General features: G+C 33.7%; 1 protein-coding gene across 1 annotated transcript; it reads right to left on the bottom strand.

Moving 5' to 3' along the window:
• Positions 1,122–6,832, bottom strand: LOC109231980 (protein SMAX1-LIKE 4-like). Its single transcript, XM_019397598.1, has 3 exons — positions 5,165–6,832; positions 3,389–3,644; positions 1,122–2,874 (listed from the first exon to the last, which is right to left on the bottom strand). Exons 1-3 carry the CDS (start codon positions 6,472–6,474, stop codon positions 1,273–1,275), a joined length of 3,168 nt encoding a protein of 1,055 aa, XP_019253143.1. The 5' UTR covers positions 6,475–6,832; the 3' UTR covers positions 1,122–1,272.

Genomic DNA, 14,974 nt, shown 5'->3' with positions numbered 1-14,974 from the left:
TAAAAAGGAAAATACCTCGTCTAATTTGAAACGGAAGGAGTAGTGTTTTTCAAAGGAATGACATTTTCTATATCTTAAGCCAATTTAATTTTAAATTCTTATTTTACCATTAATGATATTCTCTTATAAATAGTAAATTTCAAGAACATAAGTTTCAAAAATTATTCTTTTCTTACACACCGTGGCAAGTGGCAACAAACTAATGCCACATAAATTAAAATAAAGGGATAATTTTTTGAACTAACTTCTCAACTATTGCTTTAATATATATTGTAAGTGAAATAATAGTACTATATTAGTCAACTTAACATCTCAAACTCCGTGACTGTTCAAAAAAGAGGAAGGGGTTGTATTTGTTTCTTTTCCTAATTAAGTGCAAACTTCTTCATGCAAATAAACTTGACACATTTTAACACAAAATATAATCTAAGTATCTATTTAATTCACAACTATTCTTCTCCCTCAATTATTAACTTGACACATTTTAACACTTGAAAAGTTTGAAAAACAGTATTTCAGTTAAAACATATTTTTTTGGTTTCTCATCCATTGTCCGGTACCCACATTGGGCCCAACTAAATCGGATTTGCGCCGGGGAGTTCCACATCGGGGGGGTAAAGCACTACCTAAAAAAGGTAACTCCATACCAAGGACTCGAACCTGAGACATCTGGTTAAGGATGAAGGAGTACTTACCATTCCACCACAACCCTTGTTGGCCTGTTAAAACATATTTACCAAAAGAGATACTCCCTCCGGTTCACAATAAGTGTCCAATTTACTTTTTCATTTTGGTTCAAAATAAGTGTCCAGTTATGTAATCAAGAAAGAATTCAATTTGTTTCTACAAGATAACCCCTATGTACATATCCCTAAAAAGTTTTCTTACTCCTCACATTAAATGTTTAATTACGGGTAGTTTAGTCATAGTAGGTATTTTTTGTATAGAATTTAGTATTTTCTTAATGGGCGTGCTAAAAGTAAATTGGACACTTATTGTGAACCAGAGGGAGTAGTTATTGTTTTATATCTACTAATTATTTTAAGTTGTACACCTTTTATTCTTTAGTCCATAAATTATAGGTTTTCATATGGTATAGATTCTTAGGGATCAGTACCATAGAATTCAAAGGGGTTTAACTGTATATTGGCAACAAAACACTGAAAACAAAGTAGACATTGTATTAAGAAGCAAGAGTAGCTAGTTACAGAAGGACACGTGATAGTGGTGCATAGGCAAGGGAAACAACATGTTATAGAAGCGACTGCGTACTTAATCCAAGATAGAAACTTGAATCCCTCTAGGAAGACATGAACCTTTGAAGCCATCCTTTAAGCCACTCTCATCTTTACCTTCCACCAAACAAAGCTTGATAATCACATTCTCTTTCTCTTTGAGTTTGTCCATGTCAACCATTTTCATGCTCGTTTGAAAAATGTCTTTTAGCCATTCATCAAACAAGCTGTTGAGAAATGAACCACACCCCTCAAAAACCTTCTCCATCACCATTTCCTCCAAGCAGAAACTGTCTAGTATTTTACTCCCACATACTTCCTCCAATGACCTTCTGATCTTGAACATGAACACCTCTCTCATTTGCTTTTCTTGAGATGAATCGCGGTTCAAGACAAGGCGGTTCTTGATGTGGTCTAGAAAGCCAAGTGGCGGATTGTTCTTATTGTCGTTGTTGTTGTTGTGATGTTGATCATTAGCTGTGTCGCGAGTCAAGTCACTTGAAATGGGGCTAAAATCATCAGTTTTGGCTTCATTTTCATCCTCCTCCTCATCGACCTCGTCTGCTTTGATGTTGAGGTCAAGGGCGTTTGAGCTCAATTGCCTTGTGAATTCCTTCTTCATTTTCCCATTTCGAGCAGTAATTGAGGAGACATCTTCCATGACATTGTTTCTTGGACTCTTGGTCTTGTTAGGCAAAGACAATTCCCACTCAGCTTTTCTCTTATGATCAATACATACTGATCCAGGATTCACACTTACCAGCAGTTTCATCTGGATAACAGACTCTGTGTAGTGCTCTCTTCCATCAGTGAAATTATCACTTGTCCTTGCTAAGATGAACAAATGGCTACAGCTCCCATTTTCATATGCATCCATAAGAAATTTCAACAACTCTGAATCAGCAAAATCAACATCTTCCACCAGGACAACAAGCTTTTCATTATTCCTTAAGGACTTGTTGAGCAATTCAACGTGGGTATTTTCCCTCTTTCTCATGTTTATGCACAGGATCAAGTCAGCAGAACCAAATACAGATTTTGCTATAACTCGAGCCAATCTTTGTTTCCCAATTGAGTCATTCCCCTGAATCAGCAGCCAATTCTTCTGCTTCTTGATTGTGCTGAAATCCATCAATGCATCCAAAATAGTATGCATGTTTTCCATTTGCCATGGCAAATTTTCTTGTAACATTTTGAGCATCTCTTCTACGTTTCGTTCTCCCAAACTCCCGGTGTTAGAAAGCTTTGAATTCCCAAGAGCAAGAGTGATTTTCACTTCTTTTCCTTCCCTGATTTTAAGAGAATCCAAGTTTGGCTCAACTGATTGATTATCTTTAGAGTTGCCATTGCTGAAACTGAACTCGATATGGCACGATTGTTGTCTTCTGAACCTTGGCACAGTGCTGGCTCCCTGATTAGGCTTCAAACTTGGAGGATCACAAAATGAAATTGATTTGCACTCTGTGATTATGCTGTTCTGGTTAGGCCACCATGGGTACAGTGAATTGAAGGAGTAATTCTTCCCACTGCTGTTGTATTCATTGCACAAAACTGAACTCATTGGACTTTGATTAGTCTTCCCTTGATGAAGATTTTGGCACAAACTGCTCCACTTTCTTTTCAACTCAGCCAAATCATCCTGAAATTCCCCCATAAAAAGAAAAAAAGGAGAACAATAAGATATTGTATTCAAAGTAATTAAAAAAGGAACAAATACTACGTATTTTATTTTATTACGATTTAAAGAGTTCATCATGCTTCCCTTAAAGTTCAATTTTTTAAATATTTTCAAATATTTTGTTTATAAATATTTTTTTGAGCCGAGGGTCTATCGAAACAGCCTCTCTGCCCCATCGGGGCAAGGGTAAGGTCTCTCCAGACCCCACTTGTGAGATTTTACTGGGTTGTTGTTAATAAATATTGTTAATTTTGTATTTATAAAATTCTGATTTAAAATATATTTTAGTTAATTAGTTTGATATACATAAACTTTATTTGAAAAATCACTAAAGCAACATGTGAGTCAATGATATTAGTAATTAATTATTATTTAGTCCTCCTACTCAGAATTCTGTCATTATTTGTTTGATATGGAGGGAGTATTAAAGTGGAATTATTGTAGGCTAATAGGTGACAAATGTTAGGATCTGTACCTTCTTAGTGGTATCAATGTCATGTGGTTTGAGCCAATCAGGCAATGGGGATAGACCCTTGTCAGAATCCTTAGTGTCACATGTAATAGTAGAATACAATGCAGAAGTTTTCTGCTGGCCACACTTCAACCTAGCTTCTCTTTCATAATTGGAGGTGCATTCTGCACAACAGCTGAGTGCATCTTGTTCCTCCTTGCTAGGAACTGGCTTTTTCTCAAATATTTGTTGAGAGAATGGTGTTCTTGGTTCATGAGCACTACAAAAACAGGAAAATATATAGTTTTTAATTAACAAACAAGTTTAGCACACTTCAATTTTTCCATAAGAAAAGAGTCGCCCGGTGCACTAAGCTTCCGCTATGCACGGGGTCCGGGGAAGGGCGTGACCATAGGAGTGTATTGTACGTGGCCTTACCCTGAGTCATAAGAAGAAAGCAATTAATTTATCTAGAATTAAAACCACATAACTTGTATAGATTAACAATGTAAATACAATTTTTTTCATTCCAAGTTTACCTAAATAGTAACTATGCGTAATTGGACGAAATAAGTGATTTTACTAAAAAGAAAAAGAAAAGAAGGAACGAACTAAGAGCATGACAAAGTTGTAGTATTTGAATAATGGAGGACTCCATCATAAAAATTAGTGTCACTTCTTTAAGCTGCTTTACCATATGAAAAAGAAGTCAAAAAAGGAATATAATTCCCTTGAAACCTGAAAAAGGCTACCACCAATACTACAAACATGCTTGGGACAAAAACCCATATACTGCAACATCACCTGCTAAACACTGAATAAAGGTACTAATTATTTATCGTTTTTTGGTATTTCTTTTCTTTCCTTTTTCCCTTTTTCACCGTATGAGTTAAAACATTGCAGCATATCCAGGAAAAAGAAGAGAAGAATGCAACAAATTCAAAAGATGTCCATTTAACATTTGTCTTCTTAGCATTGCTTTTTGGCAATAGCACGCTCCTAAGCCCTGCTAGCTTTATTCAGCGTTCAGACCATGAAAATTCAATAGAAATAAAGGACACAAAGCAAAACGCAGACCTTAACGTCTTAACGACAAAGAAAGGACACTAAAAAGAGCTCCAAGAACGAACCAAATGTAGTGCATTCTCAAACTTGAAAAGTACATTGTATATTATACTCCCTCTCATTCAATATATATATGACATAGTTTTACTAGGCATGAATATTACAAAAGAAAAAAAAAACTTTTGGATATTTGTAGTTTTAAATAGGTCATAATGCTTGTGTTACTATATAATACCTCCGTTTACTTTTACTTGTCCACTATATACTTTGCACACCCCTTAAGAAATAATAAATGCAGTGCATAATTTACCATAATGCCCATATTAATTAATGCATATTTTTAATGAATTTGAGAAAATAATTTGAAATGAGTAACTAACACTATGGGTATATCTGGAAAAAAAAATGTTGTATCTTGATATGCTAAAAGTAACAAGTAAAACTGAAAATCTATTTTTAAAATACCGGACAAGTAAAAGTGAACGGAGGGAGTAAAACTTTTAAAACTTCTAGACTTAAATATGTCATCATATTAAAAAGCTTCTCGTTAAAAGTAAAATAAAGAGTTTAAAGTTAATTATTTTCAAATATAGAAATACACCAATCTTTATTAAAGAGGTTAATAAGAAGATAGTATCAAACAAATTGAAGCTGAGAGTATAGTGTATGATTATCAAGGAAGAAGCATGTATGAAGAAGACAAAAAATTAAAAATAAAGGAAAATGCTAGCTCACCTTGTAGAATTGAGACTCAAGCCAAGACCACCAGATGGAACAGAAATAGCTTGAAGAAACCATTGAATATCAAGAGGAGGTTGTTTCATTTGGCACTTCATATAAGTCTGATAATTTGCTGTAGCCACCAACCAAACCTTTGCATTATTTGAACTGCTGCTGTTGTAGGAAGAAACTAGCCTTCCTATCTCAGCAACAAGATGATCAACTGGACTATAGTAATTAACAAAAGTAGTAGAGTAATCTTTCTTAGACATTGATAATCCTCCTCTTTGATCAGCAAGACTATCAACTGTCCATTTCAAGTCACCTGTGTAGATAATGACTCCTCTTCTACTACTGCCTGTGAGAGATTCCACTTTCCTTTTCAGGTCTGAGATATTCAGCTCCACTTCCTCTCTTTTCATCAACATGAGTGGTGCTGCTGTGAACTGAAATTTTATAAAGTGTGATCCTTTCAGTTCTTCAGGTACATCTCCTCTCTCCACTTTCCCCATCAGTTCTGCAACAAGCCCTCCTGTGCTGGACGCTGAGTCACCAACTATCACTGCGTTCCTCCTCTTGTTGTTGTTACTCCTCACCAACACATCAATTACCAACTTAATATCTGAAGAATTAGCTGTATTAATTTGGTTGTACTTGTGAGGAGAAAAGAGAAGAGGGTTTTGGGAATTATTCCAAAAACTATTACCAGTAGGGTTCTCAGAATTAGGAGGAGAGCTAGGTGTAGAGTAAATCCCAGCAGGGCTACTATTGTAACACTGAAAGACAGAAGAAACAGAAGAAGCTGATTCCTCTATATTGCTTTTAATTGCAGTGCTAGAGAAACCAGCTTCTCTCATAACCCTACTAACACTAGGGTCATCTAAAATGGACAAAATGAGCTGCTCTAACTCAACCTTAATAGCCAAAAGAGGCTGCTGCTGCTGTTGTTCTATGCAGCCTCTTCTCTGATGAGCTTGTGCTCTTTTGAGTGCAGCAATTAAAGCATTAGACAAACAAGGCTGGCCATGAAGGAGTGGACCAGGATTTGTTGGAAGCCTATTAAGTGCCACATTAAAACATAGCTCAAGAGCTCTACACTGAAGAGGATGATGATGATGAGAAGTGGTTATATGATTTGGTTGTGATTTGAGACAAGCCTTTCTAAGAAGACTGACTCTTGAGGTTAAAAGAATGGCAGCAACATGAAGAGGGGTGACTTGTGCATGGCCCCTTCTCCTGGCCAAGCTTAGAGAGTGCTTCAAAACTGAAGCAGCCTCTGTTGTGAGGGTCTGTTGCACTGCACAATTAGATGCTCCTGTTCGCATAACTTAGTCCCAACACCCACCCCCCACACCCCCCCTGGTATTTCACACCGTAACCTATTTTGAGGACTGAAAATTCACTTTCTTTCTATATACCCCCTCTCCTGCTAACACCACTACCCCCTCTCCTAAAAACTTTCTCTCGCTCTTTGTTTCTTGTTACTTCTTCTTCTTCTTCTAGTTAAGAAGAAGTATATATGCTCACAATCTTGGAACTACTAGCTTTCAGCTTTGTTTCTTTTTTTTCTTTTCCTTTGAAGTGAAAAAGATAAGAGAAGGCTACAAGGGTTTTAAAGAAGCCAAGACAGATCATATCTTGTTCCAGAGGTTTTAGCTTTTTTTCTTTATTCCTTTATCTAAAGACAGTTTAGTTAGGAGTATTATTTTGCAAATGCTCAATCCTTTGGATTTTGTGCGACCATGTTTGACCGGACACAAAATTTAAGTAAATACTTTTAAAAATTGCAATCCTAAACATATCATGATATTTTTAAGTCTATAAAATCATATTATTAAGAATAAAAGAAACTTTAAATTTATATTGATTGTAAATAAAAAAAAATTCACTCTTTTTTAATAGATTAAAAAGGAAATAAAAATGTCACACAAATGGAGTAGTTGGTAATTGTTTTTTCTTATTTCTTTTTTCAATCCTTAGACCAATTTCCTTTTTTGAAGTTCTACTTTTGCTACTTTTTCTTTCAACAGTTGTTAGTTCTAACCTTTATGACAGAATGGACTGTACTGTTTCTAAAGATAATTAGCATGAAAGGTTACTTTTGTTTAATCATTTTTTGCATGGGTATGGGGAACTGTGTCAAGTAATTCTATGGAGCAAGATACTTATGGCTATTTAATTACATTTATCAGAGAATTTGATATTCACAAGACGAAAAGCTGCAGAAATAGAAAACAAGGATTCGATCTCTATATATATGTGCATGCTTTCTCTCTACCAAGAATGATACTATATATAATAAATAAAATCTTCAAGATATACATGGGGTTTAATTTTACCTCTTAATTTAATGGAATCGGTAACTTTAGAAAAATGTCTTGAAGTGGGAGCCTCTTTCAAACACTACTTATTCTTTGAGTTCTTTAATTAAGGAAAATCTGTTTTTTTTCTTCTACGTGAGCCTTTGAAGGAGGAGAAAGATTAGAGAGAGAGAGAGACAGAGGCCAGGCAGAAATTCAAATAAAGTAGCAAAGTTGAAAAGGTAGGAAAAAAAGAGGGAGAGGAGGCAAAGGCAGAGTATGTGATGAGTGATAAAGGAGAAAGTGATGATTTTTTGCCTTTTTCATGTTTATCATTTGTTTCCTTGCATATAAATGAATAAAAGTGACTATCAATATTAGAAATATTTGTTTAAGGAAAAGAAAGAGAGAGAAAGAGAGATGTCACGCCAATCCTCGTAGAGAGACAGCGTTTTATTCCCCAAGTACCCAAAAAGCAACCCTCTGTCTGCTATCCTACCTTAGCATTATTGCCCTCTTTTTCAGTCTCTGTCTCTCTCTTCTCTCTCTGCTTTGCATGACTCTCTTGTATTAATCCTATTTTATCTTCAACAACCCACTAAAAAGACCCCTTTTATTAATCAGAAGGGCAATTAATACATATCTTTAACTGCGGGGACATCTTGTGATAGTGTACTTATTTCTTTTGTTTTAGAAATAAGAACCTGTCTTTCAAAATATACACACATATATATACTGTACACGTGTATTCCATATAAATCAGAATAGATTTGTTTAAAATAATATATTAAAGTATGTGTATAATGACACCACAAGAAAGTATGAAATTTGCGATAATGTTTTAGCAACAACTATATTTTTGTTGGCAAAAATCGACAAATAGCAACAACTTGATAAAGCCGTTGCTATATCATAGAACTTTTAAACACAAAATTTTTCTTGTTAGCAAACATTCTTATATTGTTGCAATATTCTTTCGTTTAGATAATAAGTTTTAAATTAAAAAAATTAGCAACAACTTTTTTGCAACAATCACAGTGTTGTTGGCTTATTGCAATAAATGACAACAACTTTATAAAATTCTTGCTATATCATAAAAATTTTAGCCATGATTTAAACCTTGTTACCAATGTTTTATATTCTTATATTTTATGGACAATATAATAAATTTAAAATACAAATAGAATTGGCATCAATAAACTTGTATTGCTGGCAATACAATTTCTTTTTGCCAACAATATGGGTAAGTTGTGTCCTAAAATTTAGCTAATTATTTTTCAATTTCCGCCCAAATCGAATGCGGCAAGATTTTCTCTTGCTAATTACTTTTTCCGAATTTCTATCCCACTCTTTTAGTTGCCATTCTGGATAGGTTTTTTGTTGTTGCCATATTTTATGTGAAAATATAGTAGTTTTAAAATATAATATATTAGCAATAATTTATATTTTTGGTTGGTAGAACCCTTAATTTTCTCAATTATTTTTGTTCATGCTAAGTATCGTTTGTGCTAAGTAGAATCCTTAAGTTTCTCAACAGGTCTGGTTCGTGGGCTAAAATTTAGCTAAGTATTTTCAACTTTCCGCCAAGAGAAACGCGGCAAACCTATTTTCAACGCAAACCAATTTTTTATTATCAATTATTGTTCCCTTAATCCTTAGCCTATTTCAGTTATCAGGTTTTTTCCTTTATTGTTCTACAACTATGATCAGCTGGTTCTGATATTCTTTGCTTCATTATTTCTCGTCAACAGAGTGTGGTGAGTCTTGCTGATTATTATTCATCTCTAATGTATTCCTTCACTTGTTGCATTGTTCGTTCAAGTTATATGCGGTTGTTTCAACTATAATTTGATATAGATCTTTCTCTGACCTTTTTCTTGTTATTTTTTGGTAAATTGCCATCAAATAATTGAGGAACAATTACTATTTTATATTATTGTAGGTAATTATATGATGGATAAATGTTGGATACTTCTTAGGAATAGGGCATTACCATAATACTTGAATGGCGTGGAATAATTTTTGAACTTTGCATTTTCAAATCCTAATATTCAATGTCCGTGCACTAACTGTAACCATGTGCATAGGAAAACACGAGAAGAAGTGAAAATAAATTTACTTAGGTGGGGTATAGATATAATAGGTAGATTCATCATGGTGAGTCGGATTCATCTTCAGATGATGAAATAAATTCTAGTGCAGGTTCAGGTTTAGGAAACGATGATGCTGCTACTTTCGAGCTGTTACATGATATGTATCGCGGTGTTCCTACAGATAATATAACTCATGAGTCTGATGAGACCGCTGAGTCTAGATATGAAGAACCTAATGCAAAAGCTAAGAGTTTTTATCGGTTGTTAAAGGAAGCAGAGCAAAAGTTATATCCAGATTGTAAAAGTTCTCGAAGCTCTCTTTTGTAATGCGTCTTTTTCAAATGAAGTGCTTGCATAGTTGGAGTAATACTTCATTAGACTCTTTGTTAAAATTATTAAGTGATGCTTTTCCAAAGGACATGTGCTCCCTAATTCTATTTATGAAGTTCAAAAGATTATTAAAGATTTGAGTCTAGATTACGTGAAAATAGATGTTTGTGTTAATAATTGCATCTTATATAGAAAAGAATATGCAGATCTTGAGCAATGCCCTGAATGTGGTGAGAAAAGATGGATAGAACGGAAAGGAGAAAATAGTGACAATGAAGTTGCTTCAAGTAAATTGAATAAGAGAAAGAAAGGAATTCCTAGAAAAATTCTTAGATACTTTCCTTTGATACAAAGATTACAACGGTTGTTTATTTGATAAAATCACAAGCTGAACACAGCTCATAAAGTTAGGAGCGGCTTCCGGTAGATTTCAGAAAGATTATCAAGAAAATTGGGAGCAGCCTCTTTAGTTTTTAGAAACCTTTTACAAAATTAAAACCATTTTATGTTTCACTAGCCTTTAAGGGTCATTTATTTCTGATGATTGTGCTGTATTTACTCAAAAGTACTTATCCTCTTTAAGATAATGTGGTGTATATCATACTGTATTACTCAAAATTAATCACCCTCATTTGAAATGTTGTGGTGCATATTAGAACTAGTGTTGAAGATATATGTCATGGCCAACTTTTCAGGTGATATTCTATGATATGATTGGATGGAACATTGAGTTGAATAAGTAACCTTCCAATTTATTCCTCTATCTTTGAAAGCTAATTATTATGATTTCCTTATTAATTCATTTAATTGTTATTTGTTCATTCTTCTAGACTGGAGTTGACTGTGAATGATGCTTATAGTTGTTACCCTTTCATGGTATTTGGGGGTGTGTAGTGGGAATGGAATTGAAGGCCCGCATAAGCAAGCAGACCAATAAAAATTGCTTTTGGAGTCCAAAAATATTGTGTTGTTTGACTTCTTTGTCCTTTCTTTTATTTACCTGTTTAAGACTTCTGTATCTGTTAGGATTATTTTGATTTAATTCTAGCAAGCTGTATATATTTGGCTTGCACACATATATGAGGGCCTATACTTAGAGATGGAGCTGATTTCTATAGCACTTCATTTTTATATTTCGGATAGTATTATCTTTCAATTGTTAGCAATATACATGTTAGTATATGTTTAGTTGGTTGCACCTCTGTTCTTGCAGTCATTTCAATTGAATGAGGTTAAGGGGTTTCTAATATATTTTCTAATCAATTTTTATTCAGTTTGTTTGGAGTGGATACTGGATCTGATATCTTGGAGCTTATGTTATAATATTCTTATAGCTGAATGTTTCTACCCCTATCATACTGTCTAATGTAAATAGGCCTTTGCGTGGTTCCGTCTATTTTAAATCAAAGTCTGGTTATATTTACTTTTTTTTGTAGGATGATGAAGCGTGAACCAACACTGCTGGCCATGTATGCACAAGCTAGAAGATTTGTCTTGTAGGTTCTATTAGATTAGAATTTAATGACCTTGAACATATGATGTTTTTATTCTTCTGTAAGTAAAAACTTTTAGAAGTAGTTAGCTTTTAGAAGGGTGTAAATGTCTAGTGCAACAACTTTATGTATTGACCTTTTGTATATATATTAAATTTAGTAATTTATATATATTCGTTAAAAATCTAAAAGCATATAGGAATTATGTATGTAGCAACAATTCATAAGTTGTTGCTAAAAAGCTTTCACGAAGCTCATATGCAACAACTAATGTTGTTGGCAGAAAGTAATTTATTGCCACAGTAATGCTTGTTGCTAAAATTCTTGAAAATAGATTCACTAGTATTTCCGCCTTTTTTTTTTGCAACAACTTACATTGTTGGAAAAAAGATTGATTTGTCGCAACAATTTTTGTTGTTACTGAATAATTTTCTAGGCCACAATTCTATGACTTTATAACAACAAAATATAATTTATTGCAACAACAATATTTGTTGCGTCAATTTAGTAATTTGGCAACAACAACAGTTCTTGTTGCATAGATTTTTCGCATCGGAGTTTGCTGCAACAACTTACTTTTTGTTGCGAAAAGTAGTTTTTGCAACGACAACCAACATATTGCAACAAAAAATTTTGTTGCAAATTCCGTACTTTCTTGTAGTGTGAGTAATAAAAAATATAAAACGAAAAAATTTACAAACTCAATTTGATGAATAATTAGCCTATTTGAATAAAAAATGATAATTTAAAGGTATTCAGTACAGTTCTAAAAATTTTCCATATAAGCTTAACATGCTTGCAACTTTTTACATGATTTTTTTTGCATTAATATCATTTTTACTTTAAAACTCTTCCAAGAACTAACAAAAAGAAAAAAATACAATTTGTAAGTAAATGTTATTGGAAGTAATATGACCTCAAGTTAGAATAGACTTCAAACTCTAAATACCACCATTTTTCTATTGTAGTTACCAGTTCTAACATAGATGAGTCTATATAAGAAAAAAGATACTTGCACAGTAAACTTTAATTTGAATATCATCATTTATCTATTGTAGTTACCAGTTCTAACATGGATGATGATATACCTCAAGAAAAAATATACTTGTACAGTTCCATGAATACTCGTTGGAAGTAATAAAGAAAAATTAATATGGAATATAAAACGACCAGCACTGTATAACCACAAAGAAATAGATATTGAAGGGATAGTGACTTGGAGAAGAATTTAAAATTCTTTTATATAAAAATAAAAATAAAGTGACACTTACTTTAAAAATGAGAAGACAGAAGAGGAAACTGCAAATAATCCTCTTGTTGTTAATCTACATATATTCTTCTGCTTCTTGTTCTCCATTAGAAAGCTTTTGATAGAATTCGAGTTGTTTGGTAAAGAAAAAAACCACTAAAAATTTATTTTTGAAGAGAAAGTCATATTTCTTTGATGCATTTAATTTATTTTACTTTACTATATATAAATTTTTAGACACCTTATTTTGCGTTTTTATAGAATACTTTAAAGAATGTGAAAAGTTGTGCAAGAAAATTATTATTACTTCAGCAGAAGATGAAAGATACAAACAATCAGTAATACGTAAGAAAATTTATAATGCTGTAAAGAACGTAAGAAAGTACAGAAAGACTATTAACATGGAAGATGAAAGAAACAAAACATAAATGTGTAATTAAATTTACGTACATAGTAACATTATAGGAGTAACATTTGACTGAAGGGCAAAATGGACATTCAGCTTTTAATGGGTATTTTGGTCCTTTAACTTTCCCTTTAGGTCTTCACACTTATAATATAGTATGATATGATATATAACTTCAACAGCTCAATAACATATATATGTACCCAGCAACAGTTCGAGGTCTAAATAGGAAATACAGGTACCACCAACAGTGCACATAGAGAAGATGTGTGCAAATCTCTTAACATTTCAACATGTAAAGAAGATATGCTTCTGATATCAAATAACACATTAACGATTGCATATAGATAAGATATGCCCAAATACTACTCCAGTTCAATAACTCAGCATATAGAGAAGGTATGCGTCCAATATTATTATATCATCAAAGCTTGCATATAGAGAAGATATGCGTAAAGTACCAAATAATCCTTCAACGGCCGCATGTAGAGAAGATATGCATGAAATATCTATTATTCCTTCAACAAGTGTATATAAAGAAGATATGCATGATCAAACAAGTCAAGTCACACAGATTCACATATAGAGAAGATATGAATCGTGTCCCATCTTATCAAGTAAGGAAGAGAAGATATGCGTAAAGAGCATGTATACATTTCAGAGCTAGCAAATAGAGATGATATGAAGAAAATCATGTATACGCCTAAGGAGTTTGAAAATAGAGAAGAGATGCAAAGTACAACCAAGAATCACTTTTCCATAACCACGATAGCCAGAAACCCATCGGTTTATCACAACCTACGTGTACACTATTAAGAGAGAAATATGAGAGAGTGATCTTAAGGGGATGGATTCTTATCCAAACGCTACACTTACAACTCACGTGTCAATATTAATAACCACACAGACAACTTACGTGCCAAACAACTTATCCCGCACGGACCACTCATGTGCTGCCAATCTAGTCCATCACACATAAAGCATAAATAAGAATACATGTATACGAATAACGAATACCAATTCACATACTCATGGGCTAAAGAAGATAATATACTAAGATGTATGTATGTGTGAGTGTACAAATATAGCTCAAATAAGGCTGATACGCCATACAATAGCAAATGTAATGCTCAACAGGAAACCAACACCTACACACAATCTCTAGCGTGATTCACGGAGTTCATGCAGTCATACAAAATATATAAAGGATGATAGCAAGAATCACAATATCCAAATCAAGGCATATCACACCCTAAAGACAAGTCCGATCACAAATCATACATAGCACCAGGATATACGCTCACCATATATATTTCTTCTCACACATTTCAATTAGTCAAACAATGTCATATCCTAAGCGTTATTCTGTCAACAAGTTTAGGCAAGATACTTACCTTATCCGGGCTAGTCCGAAGCTCCAAAATCATATTTCCTTGAGAAATAACCTCCAACCGGCTCAAGTGTAGGTAAACATCAACCAAGAAAGTCCACTATTGCCATAGGAAACGACCCCAATCCATAAAGCCTCGATCTTTGATGAATTTCCAAAAAGTCAACTCAGGCTCGCCTGCTTGAATTCCGGAGCCAATACCAAAATCCGATGATCCATAACCCGTCGAGTCCAAATATTTAATTAGATTTCAAAACCGAGTTCAAATCGGTACTCAAATCCTCAAAATACACTTTCTTAAAGCGTAGGCAAAAATTTCCAATTTTTCCCTTCAAATTTCATGAATAAATTGCGTAATTCCATGGGAAATCAACATATGTAATCACATCCAAGTAGAAATTACTTACCCAAAAAGTAGTAGTGAATATCACCTCCAAAATTACATCTTACCGAGCTCCAAAATCCAAAATAATGAGAAATGAGCCAACCCTCGAAATATAATAAGCTGCCAGGGCCCTTCGCATTTACGACCATAAAACTCGCTTCTGCGAGATCTCTTCTGCG

The sequence above is a fragment of the Nicotiana attenuata genome, chromosome 9, assembly GCF_001879085.1.
Source record: "Nicotiana attenuata strain UT chromosome 9, NIATTr2, whole genome shotgun sequence".
Lineage (NCBI taxonomy): Eukaryota > Viridiplantae > Streptophyta > Magnoliopsida > Solanales > Solanaceae > Nicotiana > Nicotiana attenuata.
Note: the sequence above shows the minus strand (reverse complement) of the source record. Positions and strands in the feature narration are given on the sequence as shown.